Source organism: Bufo bufo, chromosome 3 (genome assembly GCF_905171765.1).
Source record: "Bufo bufo chromosome 3, aBufBuf1.1, whole genome shotgun sequence".
Classification (NCBI taxonomy): Eukaryota; Metazoa; Chordata; class Amphibia; order Anura; family Bufonidae; genus Bufo; species Bufo bufo.
Window position 1 is genome coordinate 568,178,484 of NC_053391.1, and position 26,056 is coordinate 568,204,539.

The window sequence follows — 26,056 nt, forward strand, 5'->3', positions numbered from 1 at the left end:
GTGCCCAAGTGACAGCTGGGATGCAGGAAGTCAAGCTCCCGAAGATCGACATGCCTTTTCTTAGAGTAATCCGGGGATGATCTATTAAGTTTTGAATTGTCTGTCGTATACCGACTATCTTCTCTTCTGTCAAAAACACCTCTGGAGCCTGGAGTCAAAGATTAGGCCCAGGAACTGTTGACATTGAATAGGTGTTGGTTTTGACTTCCTGTTGTTGAGAATCCACCACAGCTTCCTCAAGATGCGGATTACTTCCAAGACCGCCAACTCGCAGGCTCTCTCTGTTTCTGCCACAATCAAAAAATCGTCGAGAGAAGGTATGAATAATATGTCCTTTTCCCGGATGTGAGCTGACATTTCTGCTATCACCTTGGTGAAGACCCTGGGGGACATTGCTAAGCCGAATGGGAGTGCCTGAGTTTTAATTCTCCTTCCATCTGGACCGCAAATATCAGGTATTTCTGATAGTCCTGATGAATCGGAACATGGAGATAGGCGTCCTTCAAGTCTAGAACCGCCATGAAGCATCCTGGGAAGAGTAGATTTATCGTTGAGTTGATAGAGAAAAAGTTCAGAATGGAGACTAAGAGAAAATGGTTTAGTCTCTTTAAATTGATTATGGTTCTGTAAAAACCATCAGGCTTTTTCACCAAAAATAGAGAGGAATAAAACCCCTCTCCTTCCTGATGCTTCGGGACTGCTACTAAGACCTTCTTTTCTGCTAAAGACTGCACTTCTGACGTGATTGCCCCTCCATCTTTTTGCGCTGCTTCCGTAATCACAAACCTTGAAGGAGGACTTAAACGGAATTCCATCTTTAACCCCTCTTTTAAAGTGCCCAGAATCCAAGGGCTGCTGGAAATAGGGGTCCATGCAAGTAGAAAGTGTTTTAACCTAACTCCTACATGACATGGTCCCTGGCGTCATTGCTGTTCAGACTCTCTCTCCTCTGGTCTGTTCGTTGACGAAATAACCTTTTGCTCCTTCTCTTCGGGATCTTGGTTTGTAAGACTTATCTTCCTTTGTATTTTCTCTGTTACTCCGAAAGGAACGGAAGGTGCGAAAGGATCGCTTGTAGGAAATTTTTTCTTCTTGTCAGCAGCCTTATCTAGCAGGTCATCCAGAGCTGATCCGAAGAGATACTCTCCCTCACAAGGTACTGCACATAGCCTTTTCTTAGGCTGTAAGTCTCCCTTCCAATTTTTAAGCCATAGAGCCCTGCGAGTGGAGTTAGCCAGTCCTGCCGCGCGGGAGGACAATCTAATAGGGTCCGCAGATGCGTCCGCTCAAAAAAATCTACTGCTTTTTTAATAGTAGAGAGACTAGCTAAAACGTCCTCTCTAGGGCTCTTGTTCTTTATTTGTACCTCTAGGTCAGACAACCACATAAGGTATCTGGCAGTACAGGTTGAAGCAATAGAAGGTCTGAATGAAGACATCGAGGCTTTTCAAGCTCCTTTCAAGAACCCCTCAGCTTTCTTATCTAAGGGGTCTCTTAAAAAGACCCCATGTCTTCGAACGGAAGAGCCGATTTCTTAGCTTCTTTAGAGATGGCCACATCAACCTTTGGTGCTTTATTCCAGACAGCGGCTACGTCCTCAGAAAAGGGATATTTCCTCTTTAAATTTTTTGAAATAAAAACTCTTGTTTGGTTTACGCCATTCCTCATTAATTAAGGCTGATACATTTTTATGCAAAGGGAAAGACCTAGACTGTTTTGTCTGCAGCCCCCTAAACATAACGTCCTGCACCGACCTAGTCTCCTTAACGTTTTCTATACCCATAGTTGCTTTGATTGCTTTCAAGAGTTTATCCACATCCTCCACGGGAAAGAAAGCTCTCTTAATTTCGTTATTATCAGAATCCGAGGAGAGGGATGAAGCGTCTGAGTCCAAACCAAAAGACTGGACCTCCTCCCCCTCATCCGACGAAACCACCTTAGACTCCTTTTGTTTCTTGATTTAGCCTCTCTGGAACTATCGGGCTTTTTGGAGGATAAAGAAGCATTAATCTCAGCTCTTACGAAATTCTGAAGACAGCTATAAAAAGATGGAGTCCCTCAGCCACTGTTTTATCTATACATTGCTGGCATAACCTCTTGCTATATTCAACAGCCAGTGAACATTTGCACAAGGCACATTCTTTGTGACGTCTTTTAGAAACCGCTTTTTTAGGTTTTTCCTGCAAGACACCTATACATTCATACATCAAAAGATGGTTATAAAATCAGTGGCTACACGAGCCTCTCACCCCTCCCTGGTACAGAGATCGGGTTGGCCGCCGGGTCCTCCATAGTTTCTTTCCTCTTCCATACTGCAGCTCTTGAGCCCAGACGCTGCCTCTGTAATCGCGACCGCCGGCAGCCATTTCCGGGTTCCAGTGGCGCTTTAAACCACACACCCTCCTGCACGTGATTCCAATCCGTGCGCTCCATGCCTCACTCTCAACCTGGAAGTGGCGGTCACGTGAGCGGAGCCTCTCCTAAGACTCCTCCCCCTGGCCGGATCTCCTGCGCCGACTGATGCTTACTGGTGCTTGTTATCTCACCGAAGCATCATGCCCCTCTAGCGCTCAGGAACGCCGAGCCATCACACCTCTGCTAGCCCCACTGCGCACAGCGTGCCACATAAAACGGGAGCCGCAGGTAACAGGGCAGCCTAGGGGGAAGAGGACGAACCATAGGCTTCCCCTCAGACAGGAAACCATACTGAGGGCAAAGAGGAGTCTCCACCTTTTTGTGCCACAGGTTTCTGGTCTTTGGGGGGCAGATCCATCCTCTCTCGTGGTGCTGTCGTGGGTGAGGAGTAAAATGGTGATTTCTAAATTACTTCATTTAAAAAAAATATGTCTCCATCCACCTGAAAAAAAAAAAAGCTGTAAAGTACTGGTCCCACGTCTACCTAACTTGCAGTCCACTGCCTGATGTCAGGTAAGATACGTCCCTAGTAAGACAGACACCGAAGACGGCACAGAGCAAGTGGGGGCGTATCAGAGCTAGCCGAGATCCTGATAAAAGAACTGCTTCTGAAGATTATAGGAGCCTCCTGTGTGTCTGTCTGAGGGCCCATGCATACGGCGGGTCCACAATACACAGGGGATGCAGTGTTCTATTTTTTTACGCTGCGGACGGATCACGGACCCATTCAAGTTGAATGGGTCTCAATACGTCCGGGCCGCCACACGGATGTTGTCCGCTAATTGGGGACCGCCGAACCCTAAGGCCTCTTTCACACGAGCGTGATGGATTCAGCCTGGATGCTTTCAGTTAAAAACGTGCGATTTTGCTCTCAAAGCAAGTCAGTTTTGTCTGCAATTGCGTTCAGTTTTTTTGTGCGGGCGAAATGTGCATTGATGCGTTTTTCATGCGCGTGATAAAAAAAAAACTGAAGGCTTACAAACATCTCTTAACCATCAGTGAAAAGCGCATCGCATCCGCACTTGCTTGCGGATGCGATGTGTTTTTCACGCAGCCCCATTCACTTCTATGGGGCCAGCGTTGCGTGAAAAACGCAGAATATAGAACATGCTGCGATTTTCACACAACGCAAAAGTGATGCGTGGAAAACAACGCTCATGTACACTAACCCCTTAAAATGAATGGGTCCGGATTCAGTGCGGGCGCAATGGGTTTGCATCACACATTGCACCCGCGCGGAAAACTTGCTCGTCTGAAAGGGGCCCAAGTGTGATTTCCACCTCCTTATCAGTTCTGTAAGCTCTGGAGCTGAAGGGAAGCAAATGACATCACAGCAGTACAGTGCTGGCAGATTCCACAGAAGGGAGACGCCCCCTACTTGTGAGAAATACATCTACCTGCGCAGCTGAAAAGGGAAGGCCAAAAGAGACCCGTTCCTTCACAGTTATGATTGTACAAAAAAGCACAGCCACTATGCAAACCTTTTTTTTTTTTTTAAAAGATACTATTTAAATGAGAAAACTTATGTACAAAATCAATTTTATCAGGATCCATTGATTTCTACTGTAAAAATCAGCACCAAATAGAGCATAGCACATTATATATTTTTTTATCTCAACACGGTGGCACAGGCAGCGTGTGGAGGGGGGAGACCTTCTATACAAACAATGGCACAGATCAGATATTAACAGCAGAATATACCTCCCTTCATTCTAAATGCTCAGGTTAACCTACAGCATGCACCACACTGAGCAATGTACTACACAATCTGTAGCTAAAGAGGCAGAATACACGGACAGATGTATCATGTGCAGATTATTTTCGCCTCAAATGGCATACTTCTACAACTAGACTACATTAAAAGCTACATTATGTTATAATTAGGTTCCCTGACTCCCCCATACACACACAAGCATGCTGGGCATAGGGAAATCGAATATGCCTAATCCTTCGTTCCCTTGACATCTGCTGTCTGCGTAGAGTCAGGGCATCTCCATACAAGAGCAAGATTGTTTATTTCACCTCTACAGTGGTGAAAAACCTCAGACAAGGCCTGCAACTGCTTAAAAAAAATAATCATGGGGACCCCCCATCACCAGCAGTGTTCTCTGTGGAGCTGGTCCAGCCCTGCCGCAGCCAACCACTGTCCTCTTTTATATTGCTCCTATAAAGTAGCCTAAACCAGACGTGTCGTGTGACACCTAGTCTCAGAAAAGACGAGACCAAAACATTTGTGTGACTTGTCTGCAACTTGGTAAATGCCACTGAGACTTTCCAGTCGCAAATGGCATTTTTACATCATGTCTCTTAAAACAGGCCGGCACATTCATCACTATTTAAAGAGGACCTTTCACCTATTATTACACTGTGAACTAAGTATACAGACATGTAGAGCGGCGCCCGGGGATCTCACTGCACTTACTATTATCCCCGGGCGCGGCTCCGTTCTCCCGTTATGCCCTCCGGTATCTTCGCTCAGTAAGTTATAGTAGGCAGAGATTTCAGTCACTAAGTTATGGTAGGCGGAGTCTGCCCTTGTTCTGCTCTAGCGCTGGCCAATCGCAGCGCAGAGCTCACAGCCTGGGAGGTTATTTTCTCCCAGGCTGTGAGCTCTGCAATGCGATTGGCCAGCGCTACAGCAGAACAAGGGCTGACTCCGCCTACCATAACTTAGTGACTGGAATCTCCGCCTACTATAACTTACTGAGCGAAGATACCGGAGGGCATAACGGGAGAACGGAGCCGCGCCCGGGGATAATAGTAAGTGCAGTGAGATCCCCGGGCGCCGCTCTCCATGTCTGTATACTTAGTTCACATTGTCATAATCGGTGAAAAGTCCTCTTTAAGCCAGAAATTGGGGTAAATAATGATTGAAATCTACGACAGCTCCGAGCTGCCAAATATTTCAGACTGGCACATGGACTGCCGGAGGAGGCATTTCATTTAGGACTAGGTCCGTGCCTGGTCATAAATGAAATGCTCGCTCGGGTGGCACAGGCCCTATCAAGACCAGCCTAACACACCCGGTCCTGATAAATCAGGGCCATGGTTTTATATTCTGAGAGAAAACATCTTAAAACATTACGTTATAGGAGCTTGCTGTACAATCGCGAGTGTTATTAAACTGAGCCTATTTTGTATACAACAGATGAATCTATACATTTGTTTGACGCAACCAACTCATGAGATCGAGAACAGATATTATACTAAACTATAATACAATTTATTTGATAAGTCCAGCCATTTCACTCAGGTCGAAATTGTTCAGTAAGAGGCTCTTCACAAACTGCCTCCAATGTCTGTAGTAATGGAGGGAAGCCAAAGTTCCATGACTCTGATTACAGCCATCAAGAAGCGTAAAGGCGCCAAGTAAAGTGAGGGTTTCGTGATCAAAACTCTTTCTTTAGATCTAAGGTGAAAACAAAATACAATAATTAATGAAATTCATTACCATCTAATGCGATATCAAAATTATCTGAAGCTTGATGTCTATGCATGTATCTAAGTGGCATCAGTCATGCATATGACTCTCCAACTAGCACAGGCCTTACACAAATTACAGAAGAATATTTAGCAATAATATTTTATGTCTGAAGTCTCAATGCTTAAAACTGAGTTTTAAACTATTTTTCATTAGTTTCACACTAGCGCTACACATCCGGCAGGGAAAAGCCTGGAGATCTCCGTCCAGTCCCATTAACGATAACGGGGACCACCAGAGATCCAGTCGCAACCCAGCAAATATGCTGAGAATGGGCGGGAAGAAAACCGTTGCATGCATATTTGCCGGAATGTGGCCACAACTCTGCCGATCCCCGTTATAGTTATTGGGGTCGGATGCACAGCACTAGTGTGAAACTAGCTTTTCTTCACAATTCAGCAGATATTGTTCTAATACCCTGGAAGTGCTTACAGAATTTTACTGTATTTTTGGATCACTGTTACTAGATGTGGCAAGCGTCGCTGCCGCTGTTCTCTAGATGTTCATTTACATGGTATCGTCTAGCAACTGGTGGTTGAAAAATGCTTCAATTAGGTTTCTACGTACCGCTCTTCAACAACATTTGTCCTTTCCGAGACTGGTCAAGTTTATCAAGAAACTGTTCAAATATTTTCACATATGGAGCCAAGCTGGTTCTTTTATAATCTGAAAGACACATGTACAACAATGATGAAAACTATTGAGATTTTAAAATGCTAAAAGAAACAAAACAAAGTGCAGATTTGTTAAAGCAGAGTTTTCTTTAACCACTTGCCATCTGGGCCATTTGCCCCCTTCCTGACCAGGCCAAATTTTGCAAAACTGACATATCTCACTTTATGTGGTAATAACTTTGGAACACCTTTATTTATCCAAGTCATTCAGAGATTGTTTTCTCGTGACACATTGTACTTCATGATAGTCATAAATTTGAGTCAAAATATTTCACCTTTATTTATGAAAAAATCCCAAATTTACCCAAAAATTTGAAAAATTCGCAATTTTCTAAATTTCAATTTCTCTGCTTTCAAAACAGAAAGTGATACCTCATAAAATAGTTATTATTTAACATTTCCCATATGTCTACTTTATGTTGGCATCATTTTGGAAACGTCATTTTATTTTTTTAGGACGTTAGAAGGCTTAGAAGTTTAGAAGCAATTCTTCAAATTTGTAAGAAAATTGCCAAAACCCACTTTATAAGGACCAGTTCAGGTCTGAAGTCACTTTGTGGGGCCTACATAGTGGATACCCCCATAAATGACCCCATTGTAGAAACTACACCCCTCAAGGTATTCAAAACAGATTTTACAAACTTTGTTACCCTTTAGGCGTTCCACAAGAATTAAAGGAAAATGGAGATCAAATTTTTAAATTTCACTTTTTTGGCAGATTTTCCATTTTAATAAATTTTTTTCTTTAACACATCGATGGTTAACAGCCAAACAAAACTCAATATTTATTACCCAGATTCTGCGGTTTACAGAAACACCCCACATGTGGTCGTAAACTGAGGTATGGGCACACGGCAGGGCGCAGAAGAAAAGGAACTCCACATGGTTTTTAGATGCCATGTCCCATTTGAAGCCCCCTGATGCACCCTTACAGTAGAAACTCCCAAGAAGTGACCCCATTTTGGAAACTAGGGGATAAGGTGCCAGTTTTATTAGTACTATTTTTGGGTACATATGATTTTTTGATCATTCATTATAACACTTTATTGGGCAAGGTGACCAAAAAATTGGTTGTTTTAGCACAGTTTCTATTTATTTATTTTTACAGCGTTCACCTGAGGGGTTCAGTCAAGTGACATTTTTATAGAGCAGATTGTTACGGACGTGGCGATACCTAATATGTATACTTTTTCTCATTTATTAAAGTTTTACACAATAATAGCATTTTTGAAACCAAAAAATTATGTTTTAATGTGTCCATGTTCTGAGAGCTATAGTTTTTTTATTTTTTGAGAGATTTTCTTATGTAGGGGCTCATTTTTTGCGGGATGAGGTGACGGTTTTATTGGAACTATTTTGTGGGACATACGCGTTTTTGATCACTTGGTGTTGCACCTTTTGTGATGCAAGGTGACAAAAATTGCTTGTTTTGACAGTTTTTTTTATTTATTTTTTACGGTGTTCACCCGAGGGGTTAGGTCATGTGATATTTTTATAGAGCTGGTTTTTACGGACGCGGCAATACTAAATATGTCTATTTTATTTTATTTTTTCTTTTTTTTTTTTTTTTTTATTCCTTACTTGGGATTTTTTTTTTTTTTTTACATGTGAACCTTTTTTTTATTTTATTTTTTCAACACTTTATTTTATTTTTATTTTATTTTACACTTTTCGTCCCCCATAAGGTCATACAAGACCTCTGGGGGACATTTACTTCACTTTTTTTTTTTTTTTTTCACTGTTGATTTCTCCTGTAACTGGGGCTGACATAGTAGCCCCAGTTACAGTGGAAATGCACCCCTATAGAGGCTGTACAGCAGCAATCCTGCGCTGTACAGCCTCACAGCAGGGCTGATCGAGGTCTCTGAGAGACCTCACACAGCCCCTGCACTCTCCGGTCCCGGCGGTCACATGACCGCCGGGCCGGAACAGGAAGCGCACAGCGCTTCCTGCTCTGCAGACACAGCGCTCGGTGAGCGCTGTGTCTGCAGCGATCGTGAAGGCAGGGACACCTGGGCACTGTCCCTGCCTTATCTCTGGGTTGCCCTGCTGTCACTGACAGCGGGCAACCCGATCAGCAGCTGCACGATTAGCGTGCAGCTGCTATTTCTGACAGGACGTTTTAAAACGTGCTGTCAGAAATAGACGTCCACCCATAGGACGTTTATATCCTATGGGCGGACGTGAGGCGGTTAATTTGAATGTGATGCCCTAAATGTTTTCCCCATCAAGATATAGACAAGACTGGAGGCAGCCCCAGCAATATACAATGCATTTGGAAAATCTTCAGATCTGTTAACTTTTTTCATATTTTGTTATGTTGTGGTCTTTTCTAAAAAAAAAAAAAAAAATTCAACGAAATAAAGTTTTCACCAGAATTCTGCACTCAATACCCCATTAATGAGAACGTGAAAACAGAATTTTAGAAATGTTTGCAAATTTATTGAAAATGAAAAACTAAAATTTTGCTTGGACATAAGCATTCAGACCCTTTGCAATAACACTTGAAATTTAGTTCTGGGGGCCTCCCACTTCTTTTGATCATCTTTGAGATGTTTCGAAACGTTGATTGGAGTCCACTTGTGGTAAAGTCAGTTGATTGGACACTATTTGGAAAGACACAGCTCTGTCTATATAAGGTCTCACAGCTGACAATGAATATGAGAGCAAAACCCAAGCCATGAGGAGGAAAGAACTGCCTGTAGAGCTCAGGCCTCATGCCGACCGTTGTGTGTTTTGCGGTCCGCAAATTGCGGATCTGCAAAAGACGGATGGCATGGACAGCCATTGATATAACTGCCTATTCATGTCCGCAAAATGGACAAATAGGACAGGTTATATTTTCTTTGCGGACCACGGAATGGAGCAACGGATGCGGACAGCACACAGAGTGCTGTCCGCATCTTTTGCGGCCCCATTGAAGGGTAATGGGTCCGCATCCAAGCCGCAAAAACTGTGGCTCGGATGCGGACCAAAACAACGGTCGTGTGCATGAGGCCTCAGAGACAGGATTTTGGAGGCACAGATATGGAGAATGGTACAAAAATTTCTTCTGCACTGAAAGTTCCCAAAAGCACAAGGGCCTCCATAATCCGTGGGCCACCTGCACACGGGTGCGGGTGAACGCACATGAGATCTGCATGAATTGCAGCATATCCGCACCAAAATCCGCAATTTGTAACAGTGGATTTTGCTGTGGATTAAATAAGGTTTTGCCGCAGATCTCACGCTTCCATTAAAGAGTGAAATCCGCAGCTAAAACCGCAAACATAACAGACATAGAAAAAATCCATAAAGTGTACATGAGATTTGTGTAATCTCATACACTTTGCTGGTACTGTAATGTACTAATATAACAAAATAATAGCAAAGACAGGTGCACTCTGCGGTCTTACTATACCCGCAAACGGATTTAAAAATTGAGAGATTAGTTGTTTGTGTCGGCCTCATGCTCCTGTAATTTGCCCACTGGCTCCTGGTAGTGCCCATATGGCCCAGGTAGGTGAGTGTTAGGTCTCGAGCTACTTGAGAAACCTTGGCGCGGTGCTCGGGCTCAGACATGTCCTACACCGTCGGATATGTTGGCTAATCTCTCAATTTTAAAATCAGTTTGAGGGTATAGTAAGACCGCAGAGTGCACCTGTCTTTGCTATTATTTTGTTATATTGATTATCACATCCACATAATTGCTATCTTGTGTAGGATGTCTATTGTGGTACTTGTGGTTCTCTGCGGGCATCCTCCACTGTATGCATTTTTGCTGGGGATCGTCATTAGCAACAGGCCACAAGTGCAGGATCTGCTCCCCGGTATATATATGCACAACTGCATGTGGGTTTGAGCACTTCCTGCTTGTTAATTACCACGGCATGCTTTTCAGTTTGTATATACTGTAATGTACTGTGGTTTTTCCACACGGGAATCAGTGTGGAAAAAAATGCATGTATTCCGCAACGTGTGCAGGTGGCATTGAATGGAAGAAGTTTGAAACAACTAGGATTGTTCTTAGAACTGGCTGCCACAACCCCCTAAACTAAGTAATTGAAGGAGAAAGATCTTGGAAAGAGGTGACCAAGAACCCAGTGGTTATTCTGGCTGAGCTCCAAACATCCTGTGTGCAGATGGGAGAAACTTCCAGAAGGTCAGTCACTACTGCAGTAGTCCTCCAATCTGGCGTTAATAGCAGAGTATTTACCACATGTGGACTGAGTATATTTAAAATATAACTTTTACTCTAATATCACTAAAAGCATTGGTGCTGCCGCCGCCAATGAGAAGAGACGGGAGGAGGAGGGGAGGGGCTGTGGCCACTGAGCCACCAATGAAGATAACTGACCTTTATGACAGGGAGCTGCGATCCGCTGCAGTAAACCCCTCAGGTACCGCACCTGAAGGGTTAACTGCGGCTGATTGCAGCTCCCTGTCATAGAGGTCGGGTGCCAGCTATTTGATTCCGGCACCCGCCTCCTGTATTTGTATTAACAAGTGAGTTATCTTCAGGGCACCCCCCCCCCAGTACTTAAACATTGGTGCGCAGTGCGCCCCCCCCAGTACTTAAACATTGGTGCGCAGTGCGCCCCCCCACCACTATAATAAACATTGGTGCGCAGTGCGCCCCCCACCACTATAATAAACATTGGTGCGCAGTGCGCCCCCCCACCACTATAATAAACATTGGTGCGCAGTGCGCCCCCCCACCACTATAATAAACATTGGTGCGCAGTGCGCCCCCCCACCACTATAATAAACATTGGTGCGCAGTGCACGCCCCCCCCACCACTATAATAAACATTGGTGCGCAGTGCCAATGAGGGTTAAAAAAAATAACTCACCTCCTCCAATTGATCGCGTAGCTGTCGGTCTCCTGTTCTTTCTTCAGGACCTGTCAAAAGACCTGTGGTGACGTCACTGAGCTAATCACATGGTCCATTACCATGGTGATGGATCATGTGATGAGCACAGTGATGTCACCACAGGTCCTGAAGAAAGAACAGGAGACCGCCAGCTACGTGATCAATTAGAGGAGGAGAGTTAATTTTTTTTTATTTTTTAACCCTCAATTGACCTTCTACTAAGCATTCTGTATTAAAGAATGCTATTATTTCCCCTTATAACCACAGTTTGCTCTCCGGTATGAGAACGGAATGCATTGTTACGTTTTGTCCCCATTGACAACGTATGGGGAAAAAACGGAAGCGTTTTTTTCCGGTATTGAGACCCTATGATGTGAAAGTACAGGGTGGGCCATTTATATGGATACACCTTAATAAAATGGGAATGGTTGGTGATATTAACTTCCTGTTTGTGGCACATTAGTATATGTGAGGGGGGAAACTTTTCAAGATGGGTGGTGACCATGGCGGCCATTTTGAAGTCGGCCATTTTGAATCCAACTTTAGTTTTTTCAATAGGAAGAGAATCATTTGACACATCAAACTTATTGGGAATTTCACAAGAAAAACAATGGTGTGCTTGGTTTTAACGTAACTATTATTTCATGAGTTATTTACACGTTTCTGACCACTTACAAAATGTGTTCAATGTGCTGCCCATTGTGTTGGATTGTCAATGCAACCCTCTTCTCCCACTCTTCACACACTGATAGCAACACCGCAGGAGAAATGCTAGCATAGGCTTCCAGTATCCGTAGTTTCAGGTGCTGCACATCTTGTATCATCTGAAGGCAATTGTCTATGCTGTGAAGATACGAGATGTGCAGCACCTGAAACTACGGATACTGGAAGCCTATGCTAGCATTTCTCCTGCGGTGTCGCTATCAGTGTGTGAAGAGTGGGAGAAGAGGGTTGCATTGACAATCCAACACAATGGGCAGCACATTGAACACATTTTGTAAGTGGTCAGAAACTTGTAAATAACTCATGAAAGAATAAAGTTACGTTAAAACCAAGCACAACATTGTTTTTCTTGTGAAATTTCCAATAAGTTTGATGTGTCACATGACCCTCTTCCTATTGAAAAAACAAAAGTTGGATTCAAAATGGCCGACTTCAAAATGGCCGCCATGGTCACCACCCATCTTAAAAAGTTTCCCCCCTTACATATACTAATATGCCACAAACAGGAAGTTAATATCACCAACCATTCCCATTTTATTAAGGTGTATCCATATAAATGGCCCACCCTGTAGTGTGAAAGTAGCCTCACAAGGAAATTCTGCTGCTATAATTTTATTTTTTATCAAAATATTTACACACAATTGATTATCCCAGCTCAGTCAGGGATTGTCCAGAAGGATATTGTGTGTACTTAGTCAGCCCCAGCAGGTGGGCACCTACCATTCAGACACTTATCTCCTATCCTTTAGATAAGTGTTGTCATTCTGAGGCAACCTGTTTTAAAGGGATTTCTGGAATTTTAATAGTGAAACTATTTACAGGAGAAGTCAAATTTGAGATAGGAAGGGGGGGGGGGGGGGGGGGAGTTTTGACTACTGACAACTTCCGACCCATCAGCTGTTTAAAGTAGTAGAGGCGCTCAGTTAGGTGCCCCAGCCTCTTCCATCATATCCATCGGTCACATGGCCTTCCTGCAGCTCAATCCCATACACGGGAATGGGACCGAGCTGTGATACCAAGCACTATACTATGTACAGCGCTGTGCTTGGCATACTAGTGGCAGCAGCGGTCAGAAAATGCAGTGACCTTTTCAAACAGCTGATCAGTGCAGGCGCTGGGAATCTAACCCCAACTAACCAGATATTGATAACCTATGCCTAGGATAGATAATCAATTTGTAACTGCCAGAAAACCCTTAAAATTCAACATTATATTACAGTCTTATACTGTAAAGACGCGAACTGAAAAATCTCATGGTCATACTGAAGTGGCTACTTCTTTTCATTTGATATTGCCGTTAAAATACAGAAGAATACTGTGACAGTCTACCAGATACATTTTTTACAGACCACATAACACTGACATATTAATCACCTCTAGTTCGTCGCTTAGCGTCTGCCTCGCCCTCATTGGGGCTATCTTGGTCCTCCTCCTGTGTGCTTACATTGTCCAGCTCACTACAGATCATGCTTTATTGAACAAAAACACAGTTTAAAATGTCAAATTATGAAGTAAATGGAATTCATATTGCTGAAGACAATGTCACATGCACATGTAGCTTACTACTTGCAGATTATCCCACACAGATTTAAAGACAGAATCCCCACAGAATAATACAATACCAACAAAGCAGAGGACATTTTAACAAATGTCATCTCTATTCGGCAGGAATTGTCCACACACAAAAGCAGATTTCTCTTCTTTCAGAGTGGTGCATCCATGTGCTCGGTAAACCTGTACCACTTTGTGGTTACGCGAGGCCCTTTTGCACAGGCCGATGATCAAGGCAATTACAGGGAACTAGCAATCCTAGAAGTGTTCTTTCCCGATAATTGCCCTGCGTAGCGTTCATTGGGTGCTTGTATCTTTGCTGCAGCGTATTATCACATTGTTTGCTGGCAAACAATAATTCTCTAAGGGGACGAGAGGGGATGACTACTGCACGTAAATGCAGCCATCACCTCTGCTCAACCATCAGGACCAAATGATTCATTCCGAATCATTGCCAATGCATTGACTGGTGTAAGGAGGGCAAGCAACTACAATTTACAACAGTTTTTATTTTACATTTTCAAGACAGCGTTTTCTCATTTTGTCTTTGTGAGTAGCCACCAAGGATATTGCTGTCGGAGGTTACCTTATGGTTGGGACTGCAAATGGATCAAAACTGTCCAACTTCTTTACATCAATTGGAACTGAAATTCTACCTACAAGAAGACACAGTATAGATTACCTTCAAGTTAAGGCACATGCACACGACCGTATGCCCTCCGAGACATACAGTCCATGAGCGGGCCATATGTCCCGGAGTGGCATACATCGTGCGCACGGGAGCGCACAGCATCATAGGTTACAATGATGCTGTGCGCATTGGGCCGCCCGCGGGACTATTGTCCCGCACTCATATGATCTTATGAGTGCAGGACAATAGCCCCGCGGGCGACCCAATACACACAGCATCATAGTAACCTATGATGCTGTGTGCTCCCGATGTATGCACTCCGGGACATATGGCCCGCTCATGGACTGTATGTCTCGAAGGGCATACGGTCGCGTGCATGAGCCCTTATATGTGTGTGCAACCCTTAAGCTGGCCATATACCCCGATAGCGGTCAGACAAACAGCTTCTCCTCCTGACACCATTCATGTACGCGAGGAGTAAGCTATTGCCAGACTCCTCTGGTAGCAGCTTATCTACCCTAAGAACAAAAGGATCAGGTATACTAAAATCCAACAGGTCACGTCCACAGTCAGTGGAGAGTCAGGAAGTCCTCAAACACATTAGATGGTTGGTTAGCTTCACACAAAATGATGTGCATGTCCACCCTAAGACTGGATTCATCATGTTCATAGCACTATTTTTAGGCTATATCATGTTTTTATGAAAAAAGAAAAGTATGCATCATAAGGCAGTAAACCAGTGAGCCTAATGCATGCCAAAACAGTGAGCGCTGGACACAGATTCCCTTTTTCTGTACAGAAAAGTATAGCTAGCTGCACTATTCTGCCTTATGGAAGAAAAAGGAGCTATAACTACTGTATGCCACAACCCAGCCCGACCTTATCAACGTATCGCTGCAAGATAAGCAAACAAATTCTAACTTGCAATCTTAAACAGCACAACCGCATGCACGTGGGAACTCTCTGGACCTACCTGTTTTAGGGTGGACACTGAAGGGACTTTTTAACAAGTGATTCACCCCTTTGCTGACATTAATATCCAAGCGGGGATAGCAATATTGTAACATAATTTCCTCCGCTGAATGTGCACCTTTTTTAAGATCCTAAAACAGGAATACAACACACATAAATGAATCCACAAATCATATCTGTCATATAGAATATATAAAAAAGAGATAGTACTATATTATACATCCTGATCGTACGACACACGATACAGAACAAAGAACTAAAAGCACATTTCCACAAGCAAATCATTATGAGGAAGAGACAGTTTCTTCCCAATAACTGCCTGCTCGTCAGTGGAGGTGAAGAGCTGCATTTACATGCAGCAGTATGGGAAGAAGCGAAGGCTGCTACAAATACATTACTTCTGGGCGGCAGACCAAGCTATTACCCAAAAACTGTAATTAAGGTTGTTGTGCCTTTTCATAGGTAAATACATTCATATCCAATTCATTATTGTCAAGATGGATCTTCATTGCCTTTAAGAGCCATGCTCGACTATAGTTGCAATTTTGTATGTCTTGAGTAGGCCAAATTAAGGTCACACAAAGTTTGTGTTATTTTTTTTTCTCATGAATGTACCAGTCTGAGAAGATGCCTCCTTGTCTACTTTTAAATTTATGACGGGAGATAAAGATGAGCTCTATGTAGCTGGTGATAATTACCTATACAATTAGGCATTTATTAATGAAGCAAAATATATAATATGTATGTATTCATTTAATGAGCCTTAATTAGTCCTTAGCATAAGACAATCAGTAGGATATATATATTTGTTTATATTATATTGTTATATGTTACGAAGACAACATGTATCCAATATATTATATATATTTCTCATTAGAAGAGTGTCTGTGAAGATGTGTGTTTTGTAACAATGAATCACATCTTTGGTATGACAGAGGAGGTACTGATATCTCTGAGAAAACAAGGCTATTTACGATCCATAAATTAGCAGTGTGAGAAACGTTTAAAGAGACGCCTAGAGGTCTGTCTCTAATTGCTACAAGTGTCCGAATTAATCCCTATAGCTTTGAATTAAAGCTTCTAAGGTCAAAATGTATATTCAGACATATAAGTTAACCCTTTATACTATGATGCAAATAGCTTACACAGCAGTGCCACCTATGTATCAGTAGGTGACATTACAACAGTAGCAAAAGTGCATTCTGGGTAAGGTTATGATGTCACATTTTTTATCAATGGTCACGCCCATCCGACAATGATTGGAAAGTTCCAAACTAGGAAGGTGTGTCTAACTGATAAGTTTGGGATCATAAGCCATACACAGGAGGTAGGAAAGGGAGAGAAAAAAAAGGAAGGAGAGGAGAAGTTGAGGTCTATCAAGATGAAAGCCATAATGAGATGCGCTATGATGGACCACCCAGCTTTCCTAGGAGCAGAAGTGAGTTTCCTACTAGGACTTGGTAAGAGACACAGAAAATGATATTTCAATTTATTAAGACTAATTTGATAGTGTGGGTGAAATTATACCATCTAGATTGGCGAATAAATAAATAAATAATTAAATTAACTGATCATCTCCATATTGAGATGTAGTCTTAGGATATTGTGAGGCTTCATTCTACCTGCAGAAGAATCTAGACTCATAATCTAGCAAAGCATTAAATAATTGCTATATATATATATATATATATATATATATATATATATATATATATATATATATATATATATATATATATATATATATATATATATAGATATTAAAAGAACATTCTTCGCCAAGCTAAGTGATGGCTTCCCACAGGAAGGACTTATTTCAAGTCCTTCCCATTTAAGATATGGTCTAGCAAGATCCTAGATCCCTGTTATTTGTCTTAATAGTCTTACCAAAGTTATGTATGTGAAAATAGTCCAGGATGGGGCGGAAGGATACAGTTGTCTCTTCTAAGTTATATCCTTGCATGGATTTGCCCATCTTGAAGTCATGTGTTGTGTAGTTGGTTAGGGGGGGCAGAATGTATTTATCATTCTATATTGATGTCTAGGATTAGACATGCCCATCCTGATATCATGAGGTTTTCTCTGAACAGAAGTAATGTATATAACTTATGTTCATATTTTGATATCCTAACCTAATAACAGCTTTGTTATAATGTGACAAGTTATTTCCACTCACATGTATTGTTAAGCTTGTAATGCTTTATATTAACGCTATATATTCATTTGTATGTATCATTGTGTTTATTTACTTAGATGTTTATAACCTTGTAACCAATAAATCTGCATATTTTTATAATACCTGTGTATTATTGTATAATGCAGAACTACATTTTATCATTAACATCATCTCATGTCAAAAAGAACTTATTTATCTGAGGAAATAGTGCGACTCTGATGTGAATTGTATCAATTAGATTGTCTACAATTCACCAGGTCATGATTTTAAGAATTTATGACAAATTTTATAAATTTTAATTTTTTATGGTCAATTATTTTTATGACCATAATTAATAATTCTTAATTGAATTATTACCCACCGACAAGGTGTCCGCATGAAAGATGAATTCACCAGATGGAATGAGTTTTTGTTGGTTCTTCGGGCGATCTACAGCACCTTTACATAGGTAGATTATAGGGAACGAGTGTTTGTCCCTGCTAATCAGCCCGAAAATCAGGCTGTGTAAGTCAGCCAACAACAAAGTTAAAGGGTAACTGTAAGTCAACAAGCTTTGAAATAAACGTAATGAATAATACAGAGACTACGTAATATATCTTATCAGAGAAAGAAAAAAAGAAAAAAAAAAAGTGTCCCCCTCTTCCCAAGGTAACATCTTCTGCTGAATCCATCTGGAGAGACCGTACAGACTGCCAGCTCACTGAAGGATCCGACTACATGCTTCTCATAGAAATCTATGGAGGGAAAGAGGGAGGAGAAAGTGCAGGGATATAGACATATTGCCCATAAAAGTCAATAGAGAAGATGGATGAAGAGGAGGGAGCTGCTAGTGGGAGAAAAATACATATTTCTCAAGATATATTACAAAGTTTCTTATTTTCACCATATATCAGATATACATTTCTTATATTGACCATCTAAATTGGTTATTTTGCTTTTATTTTCCAGAAACAAATGACACTAATAGGGCTTAAGTACAAGACCGTGCACAGACAAGGAAACATGGCCCATGTAATGGCTGCATCAACCCGACTGACTGCAGCTCATCTGACCTGAACTCACTGCATCATAGTGATTTATGATTGCGTTAGTTCCTATCAGGCCACAGGTCTATTGTACTGTACTCACATGATGATGTGAATACAGTAAAATAGACTCAGATGGTGATTTATGATGCAGTGAGTTTAGGTCAGACGAAATGCCGTGGGTCTGGGAGATGCAGCCTACACACGGGCCATATTTCCTGCACTGCACAAGGTCGTGTGCATGAGCCCTTACTGGCATTTTAGCTCAGAATCAGTCACTTGACGCAACCCTGTGATTTCTGGAAAGGAAAATAAAAAATAAAAAAAATAAACATGCCTCTAATCAGAATAAAAAGATAAAAATACAGGAGTAAAGGTCCTTTTACATGGTCCGGTGCAATTATTGGAACAAACCAAATATTCCCAATAATTACCTGATCATGAGCGGAGAGAATTGCTGAATTTGCATATAGCAATGATCCCCTCTGTATGGGAAAAAGCCATCATTCATTGCTTTCCAGCAGTACATCTCTCTTTACACAGGATGATGTGCTGCAGACAAATTATTATTTTATGTGCCACTAAAAAGATGCGATTACCCAATGTAAAACCAGTCCTTTTTTTGGGTGATTGGTGGCACATTTACTAGGAACTAACATTCATATGAACTCGAATCCCCAATATGTTACCCAATCCTTGGCCCATGTAGAAGAGCCTTTAAGATCAAAAGCATAAACCCCAAGCTGTCACAGAGAGCCATGAAGATTTACACACCAGATTAAACAAACTTTTCTTTAGCCTCTCCCAGCGATCTACAGAAGATCGTGCTTTCTGGAAGTCATGCAGCAGAGTCTCTCGCGCTGGTGGTTACGGACATTAAGGAAACAACAGTTGTGTCTAGAGCTGCAGTAAACAAATATTTTAGTAATCGAGTATTCTATTATTTTTTGCGATTAATCGAGTAATCTAATAACAAAAACCTTCTTAAAATAACGTATTCCTTTATAAAAACAATATTTTTATTTATTACAGTGGTATAGCAAATAATTGCGCACACAAGGCTTCTTTCACAGCTGCAATATACAGGTCCTTCTCAAAAAATGAGCATATTGTGATAAAGTTCATTATTTTCTGTAATGTACTGATAAACATTAGACTTTCATATATTTTAGATTCATTACACACAACTGAAGTAGTTCAAGCCTTTTCTTGTTTTAATATTGATGATTTTGGCATACAGCTCATGAAAACCCAAAATTCCTATCTCCAAAAATTAGCATATCATGAAAAAGGTTCTCTAAACGAGCTATTAACCTAATCATCTGAATCAACTAATTAACTCTAAACACCTGCAAAAGATTCCTGAGGCTTTTAAAAACTCCCAGCCTGGTTCATTACTCAAAACCACAATCATGGGTAAGACTGCCGACCTGACTGCTGTCCAGAAGGCCATCATTGACACCCTCAAGCAAGAGGGTAAGACACAGAAAGAAATTTCTGAACGAATAGGCTGTTCCCAGAGTGCTGTATCAAGGCACCTCAGTGGGAAGTCTGTGGAAAGGAAAAAGTGTGGCAGAAAACGCTGCACAACGAGAAGACGTGACCGGACCCTGAGGAAGATTGTGGAGAAGGACCGATTCCAGACATTGGGGGACCTGCGGAAGCAGTGGACTGAGTCTGGAGGGAGACTGGGGAGAGGGAAATGCCAAAATGCCTGAAGTCCAGTGTCAAGTACCCACAGTCAGTGATGGTCTGGGGTGCCATGTCAGCTGCTGGTGTTGGTCCACTGTGTTTTAGCAAGGGCAGGGTCAATGCAGCTAGCTATCAGGAGATTTTGGAGCACTTCATGCTTCCATCTGCTGAAAAGCTTTATGGAGATGAAGATTTCATTTTTCAGCACGACCTGGCACCTGCTCACAGTGCCAAAACCACTGGTAAATGGTTTACTGACCATGGTATTACTGTGCTCAATTGGCCTGCCAACTCTCCTGACCTGAACCCCATAGAGAATCTGTGGGATATTGGGAAGAGAAAGTTGAGAGACGCAAGACCCAATACTCTGGATGAGCTTAAGGCCGCTATCGAAGCATCCTGGTCCTCCATAACACCTCAAGCAGTGCCACAGGCTGATTGCCTCCATGCCACACCACATTGAAGCAGTCATTTCTGCAAAAGGATTCCCGACCAAGTATTGAGTGCATAACTGAACTTAATTATTTGAAGGTTGACATTTTTTTGTATTACAAAAGGTTGTTAGTAGCTCCTTACCCCCCTGAAGAAGCCGCATCTCGCGGTGAAACATGTCGGGGGAGCTGCACTATTAGTTTTTAAGGATTATGGTAGGGCAAAGGAATGAATAATTGGACAGCGATCTGCAGACGCCGCTTATAGACATATAGTATAGGGGCAGAAATTAGGCAAAATGCGGGCGGTAAGAGCCGCTATGAGTACTTGTTAAAAGACACCCTACCTGAATACATACAGCACTGTAGTTTGGGCAATAATACCAAGAGTTTTAGCTGCAAGGTGTCTGATGTCGGCTGACATTACAGACACGCACTCTATAATAATTTGCAAAAGATAAATAGAGATCTTAGCTCACCTACAGATAAGCAGAGGATGCTAAGCCTATAGCCCCCGAATAGCATTGCCCTCCATATGTTGTTTTAAATTTATATGTTTTTTGTGGCTATATCGTTTATTAAAGGAGAAATAAAGGTTATATTTTAACAATTAGAGAAAAGGCCAGAAACAGGAATTATAGTCCTTGACTATTGGAACTGAAATATTTGACCTCCTGGGTCCAGTGGATCACTTGTAAATATTAACATTGAAGATATGACACTGATACAATGTAAAGTAGTCAGTGTACAGCTTGTATAACAGTGTAAATTTGATGTGCCCTCAAAATAACACAGCCATTAATGTTTAAACAGCTGCCATCAAAAGTGAGTACACCCTTAAGTGAAAATTGACAAATTGTGTCAAAACTTTGTGTGGCCACACACCGTTTCCAGCACTGCCTTAACTCTCTTAGACAAGGAGTTCACTAGAGCTTCACAGGTTGCCACTGGAATCCTCTTCCAGTTACAGACCTTGCGCTCCTCCACCTTCCATTTGAGGATGCCCCACAGATGCTCAATAGGGTTTAGGTCTGGAGACATGCTTGGCCAGTCCAGCACCTTTAGGCTAGGTCTACACGACGACATTTGTCACGCGACAATAAGTTGTGCGACAGATAGGGCACAACTACACTGCAACATTGGTCGCGCAACATTTTGTTGCACCAATGTCGCGCGACAATTTTTATAATGGCAGTCTATGGTGTCGCACTGCAACATGCGACATGCTGCAACTGTCGTAGAAAAAGCCATCTGGAATGGATTTTCTGCAACTGTTGCGTCGCAGCATGTCGCATGTTACAGTGCAACACCATAGACTTCCATTATAAAAATTGTCGCGCGACATTGGTGCAACAAAATGTCGCCATGTAGACCTAGCCTAACCCTCGGTTTCTTTAGCAAGGCAGCGGTTGTCTTAGAGGTGTGATTGTGGCCATTATGTTGGTATACTGCCCTGTGGCCCAGTTTCCGGAGGGGATGTCACAGTGCATGTTGACATTTATGGTTCCCTCAATGAACTGTAGCTCCCCACAGCCAGCAGAACCTATGAAGCCCCAAACCATGACACTCTCACCACCATGCTTGACTGTAGGCAAGACACACTTGTCTTTGTACTCCTCACCTGCTTGCCGCCACACACGCTTGACACCATCTGAACCAAATAAGTTTATCTTGGTCTCATCAGACCACAGGACATGGTGCCAGTAATCCATGTCCTTAGTCTGCTTGTCTTCAGCAAACTGTTTGCAGGCTTTCTTGTGCATCATCTTTAGAAGAGGCTTCCTTCTAGGACAACTAATTTGATGCAGTGTGCGGCGTATGGTCCGAGCACTGACAGGCTGACCCCCCACCCCTTTAACCTCTGCAGCAATGCTGGCAGCAGTCATATGTCTATTTTGACAAGACAACCTCCAGATATGATGCTGAGCACGTGCACTCAACTTTTGGTCGACCATGGCGAGGCCTGTTCTGAGTGGAACCTGTCTTGTTAAACCGCTGTATGGTCTTGGCCACCGTGCTGCAGCTCAGTTTCAGGGTGTTGACAATCTTCTCATAGCCTAGGAGACCATTCTTTTTTTCAGATCCTCAGAGTTCTTGGCCATGAGGTTCCATGTTGAACTTCCAGTGACCAGTATGAGGGGGATAACACGCCTGTTCCCCATTCACACCTGAGACCCTGTAACACCAACGAGTCACATGACACTGGGAAGGGAAAATGTCTAATTGGGCACAATTTGACCATTTTCACTTAGGGGTGTACTCACTTTTGTTGCCAATGGTTTAGACCGTTGGTCAAGCAACCTCTGGAACTCCAGCTGTTCAGAAACTATAACTCCCAGAATGCTTCATTCACTTTTGCTGTTCTTCTAACCCCCACAGAGCATGTTTGCATGCTGGGAGTTGTAATTTCACAGCAGCCGTAGGTTGTTGATCCCTGGTTTAGACATTAATGGCTATTTGGAATGAGCGAATCAACTTCGGATGAAATATCCAAAGTCGATTTGCCTAAAACTTTGTTTCAATACTGTACGGAGCGCTCGCTCCGTACAGTATTGAAACAAAGTTTTAGGCGAATCGACTTCGGATATTTAATCCGAAGTCGATTTGCTAATCCCTAATGGCTATGTGTTGATTTATTTTGAGAGCACACCAAATTATTTTCAGGGTTGTCCCAAGAAAAGATATAACTAAATATTTACAAAAATGTGAGGGGGTGTACTCCCTTTTGTGAAATACTGTAAGTAGTAAAAATTGGGTACGTGATTCTGGATCACTTTTTCCAAGTCCTATTGCCACTTTGTTCCAGTGATCGCTGAGGACCCATTGGCAATGATACCATTGTCTGTAATAAGACAACCCCTTTACAAGAAACAAAGTTCTAGTGCTAAAAATATAAGTCACTTCATATATTAGTTAAATAAGAAAAAGGATATCTTCTGGAGTAAGTGACAAGACTTTGTCCCAGCTCTGCTTACTGTCCAGGATGTCCTGACCCACCAATGCATATGGTTCAAAGTATCGCTCAATAACCTTAATGGATTTCCTGTGACATAAAGAACATGTTATAAAGTGACAAATCATGCACTAAATATCTAAAGAATCCAGAATATAAAGCTAGATTTAATTTTTGTAAAGCATCTTTAAGCAGGAAACTAAAGCTGGCCATACACAAGATAGTCATCAGCCGAATGCTCGCTTGGCTGCCAACCATCTCTCCCGATCCTGCCATACATGTGCATGCTTGCTCACTCGAGCATGCATAAGTAGTGAATGGGGAGAGGAAAGAAAGTGGCTGCCAGGCAGCGGTTTATCTCCTTAGAACAAACGGATCGGGCAAGATGAAATTCAATATGCACAATCCTCATCTCCCTCAACATCAGTCGTCAGGGGACAGTTGGGAGGCCACCACTGAACCAAGTGAAATCTGCTGGTTCAGCCAATCCACATCTAAAGTGTATGGCCAGCTTTGCACATTTTAAGCTCTACTAGTCATACCAAAAGATAATGATATAAATCCCCTCCCAAAAATAAATGAACAACTGACAACACTTGATCACCAGTGAAGAAGGCAATAGCACTGGAGACTGATGCACATACCTTAATAACGGATGAATTGGATCAGAGAGATGTACTTTCTTTATGGTTTCTTCTCCTCCCTGCAAGAGAACATTATTACTACACTTATTGGAAACCTCATGGCAAGCGAATTTACCAGAACAAAATTTTTTTATTTTTTTTTTAACAGAAACCAGAATAAATATAAATGTACGTGATGGTTCAGTCAACAGCTGCATGATTAGGTCTCATGACTTCATGGACCTGTGGTCAGAAAGATGGCCCGAGTGGTTTTTCAGAAACGGTTTAGAGAATAGCGGGAAAAATAGAGACCTGAATATGTTATTACTATGAACACTCAGATCTATGTGATTCGTGGCCCGTATAAAAGGGCCCTTAAGACCACAGCCGTTAATTTGCGCAGGCTTTAGCTTAATCTCCAGGCGACTCCGGGTGCTCCTTGTGGGAAGACTATTTTATCATTAGATGTTGCTAAAGCATTTGATAGTGTGGAGTGGGAGTACCTGTGGGCTGTCCTGGAGAAATTGGGATTTGGCTCCTCCTCTGTTAATTTAGTGAAACTTTAATATGTTGCCCCCTGGGGCTAGAATTAGAGTGAATAATGCTTTGTCACCTTCATTTTCATTGGGGTACGCGTCAAGATTGCCCTCTTCTCACCACTGCTATTTGCCTTGGTGGCCCTATTACAGTCCTCTACAGATATAACAAGGTTTGAATATGGGACTAGAGAGGAACGGGTATCCCTCTACTCAGACGACCTTTTGCTGTTCGTGGATGATCTTCCTCGTTCACTTTCTAACATAATGGATATCAGAGGGATTTGGTAGGTACTCAGGCCAAACTAATTGGTGAAAATCAGCATTGTTGCCATTACAACCAGCACTCCCTACTTTAAATGTATCCACCCAGAGGATCACAGTATAATACCTAGGTATTTGGATTACCTCTAATATATTTCAGATTATGTCCAATTTAATCTATTACCTCTATTTGACAATCTGCGGTCTAAATATGATGCATGGATCAACCTTCCTCCATCAGTTATGAGCCGTGCTAATTTAATTAAAATGATCTGGATGCCGCAGTTACTCTATATTCTACATATCGCTCCCCTCTTGCTTCCTCTGTACCCTATTTTGGTGTATTGATGGTATCTTTACAGATCTCTGAAACAGCACCCCTAGAATCAAACTGGGCAAATTATAACTGGCTAAAGAAAAGGGAGGCACTGCCTCATCCTTGGACATACTTTCGGGCATAACAACTGCAACATTACCAGTTGACAGAGACTCCAGGCAATGGACATTGCGGCAAATTCTGAATACAAATGATTTGACGAGTTCATGAGGATGAAAGTTGATCTCTATGCAGCACATTCATCTTTCCAGCGAAATGCAACAGGAAAGAACAAAAAAAAACACCACACTATCTATAATGTCCCCATTCTGTGACACATATGGAATATTACTTCCGTAAAGGGGTTGTCTAGGATTAGAAAAACTTAGCTTCTTCTGGAAACAGCCCCACACTGGTCCAAAGGTTGCGTGTGGTATTGCATCTCAGCTCCATTGAAGTGAGTGGGGCTGAGCTGCAATATCAGATACAACTTATGGACAGGTGTGGAGCAGTTTCTGGAAGAAAGCAGCCAAGTTTTTCCAATCCTGGACAACCCCTTTAATACAGAAAACTATAAGACATCACTGTACCTTTACTACAGTTAAATATTCTGCCACCGCTGATCTTTCCGCCTGAGAGAGTTTCCTTGCCGACTCATCACACACCCAGCAGTGAACTCCTCTCCTACCGGAGTAAACCCATAGTCGGTACTTAAAGCCAAAGTCCTCTGAGAAAGAAAG

At 42.2% G+C, this 26,056-nt stretch overlaps 1 protein-coding gene across 1 annotated transcript in view; it reads right to left on the reverse strand.

The window, feature by feature from the left end:
• Positions 1–5,262: 5,262 nt before the first annotated feature.
• Positions 5,263–26,056, reverse strand: part of PRIM1 (DNA primase subunit 1) — a 40,080-nt gene continuing 19,286 nt past the window's right edge. The window contains exons 5-13 of the mRNA XM_040425681.1: positions 25,907–26,043; positions 24,222–24,280; positions 23,558–23,667; positions 19,276–19,364; positions 15,302–15,431; positions 14,284–14,353; positions 13,521–13,615; positions 6,464–6,562; positions 5,263–5,824 (exon numbers count right to left, since the gene is read on the reverse strand). Coding sequence (XP_040281615.1) covers positions 5,805–5,824; positions 6,464–6,562; positions 13,521–13,615; positions 14,284–14,353; positions 15,302–15,431; positions 19,276–19,364; positions 23,558–23,667; positions 24,222–24,280; positions 25,907–26,043 — 809 coding nt within the window. The 3' untranslated portion in view covers positions 5,263–5,804. The remainder of the gene's footprint in view (positions 5,825–6,463; positions 6,563–13,520; positions 13,616–14,283; positions 14,354–15,301; positions 15,432–19,275; positions 19,365–23,557; positions 23,668–24,221; positions 24,281–25,906; positions 26,044–26,056) is intronic.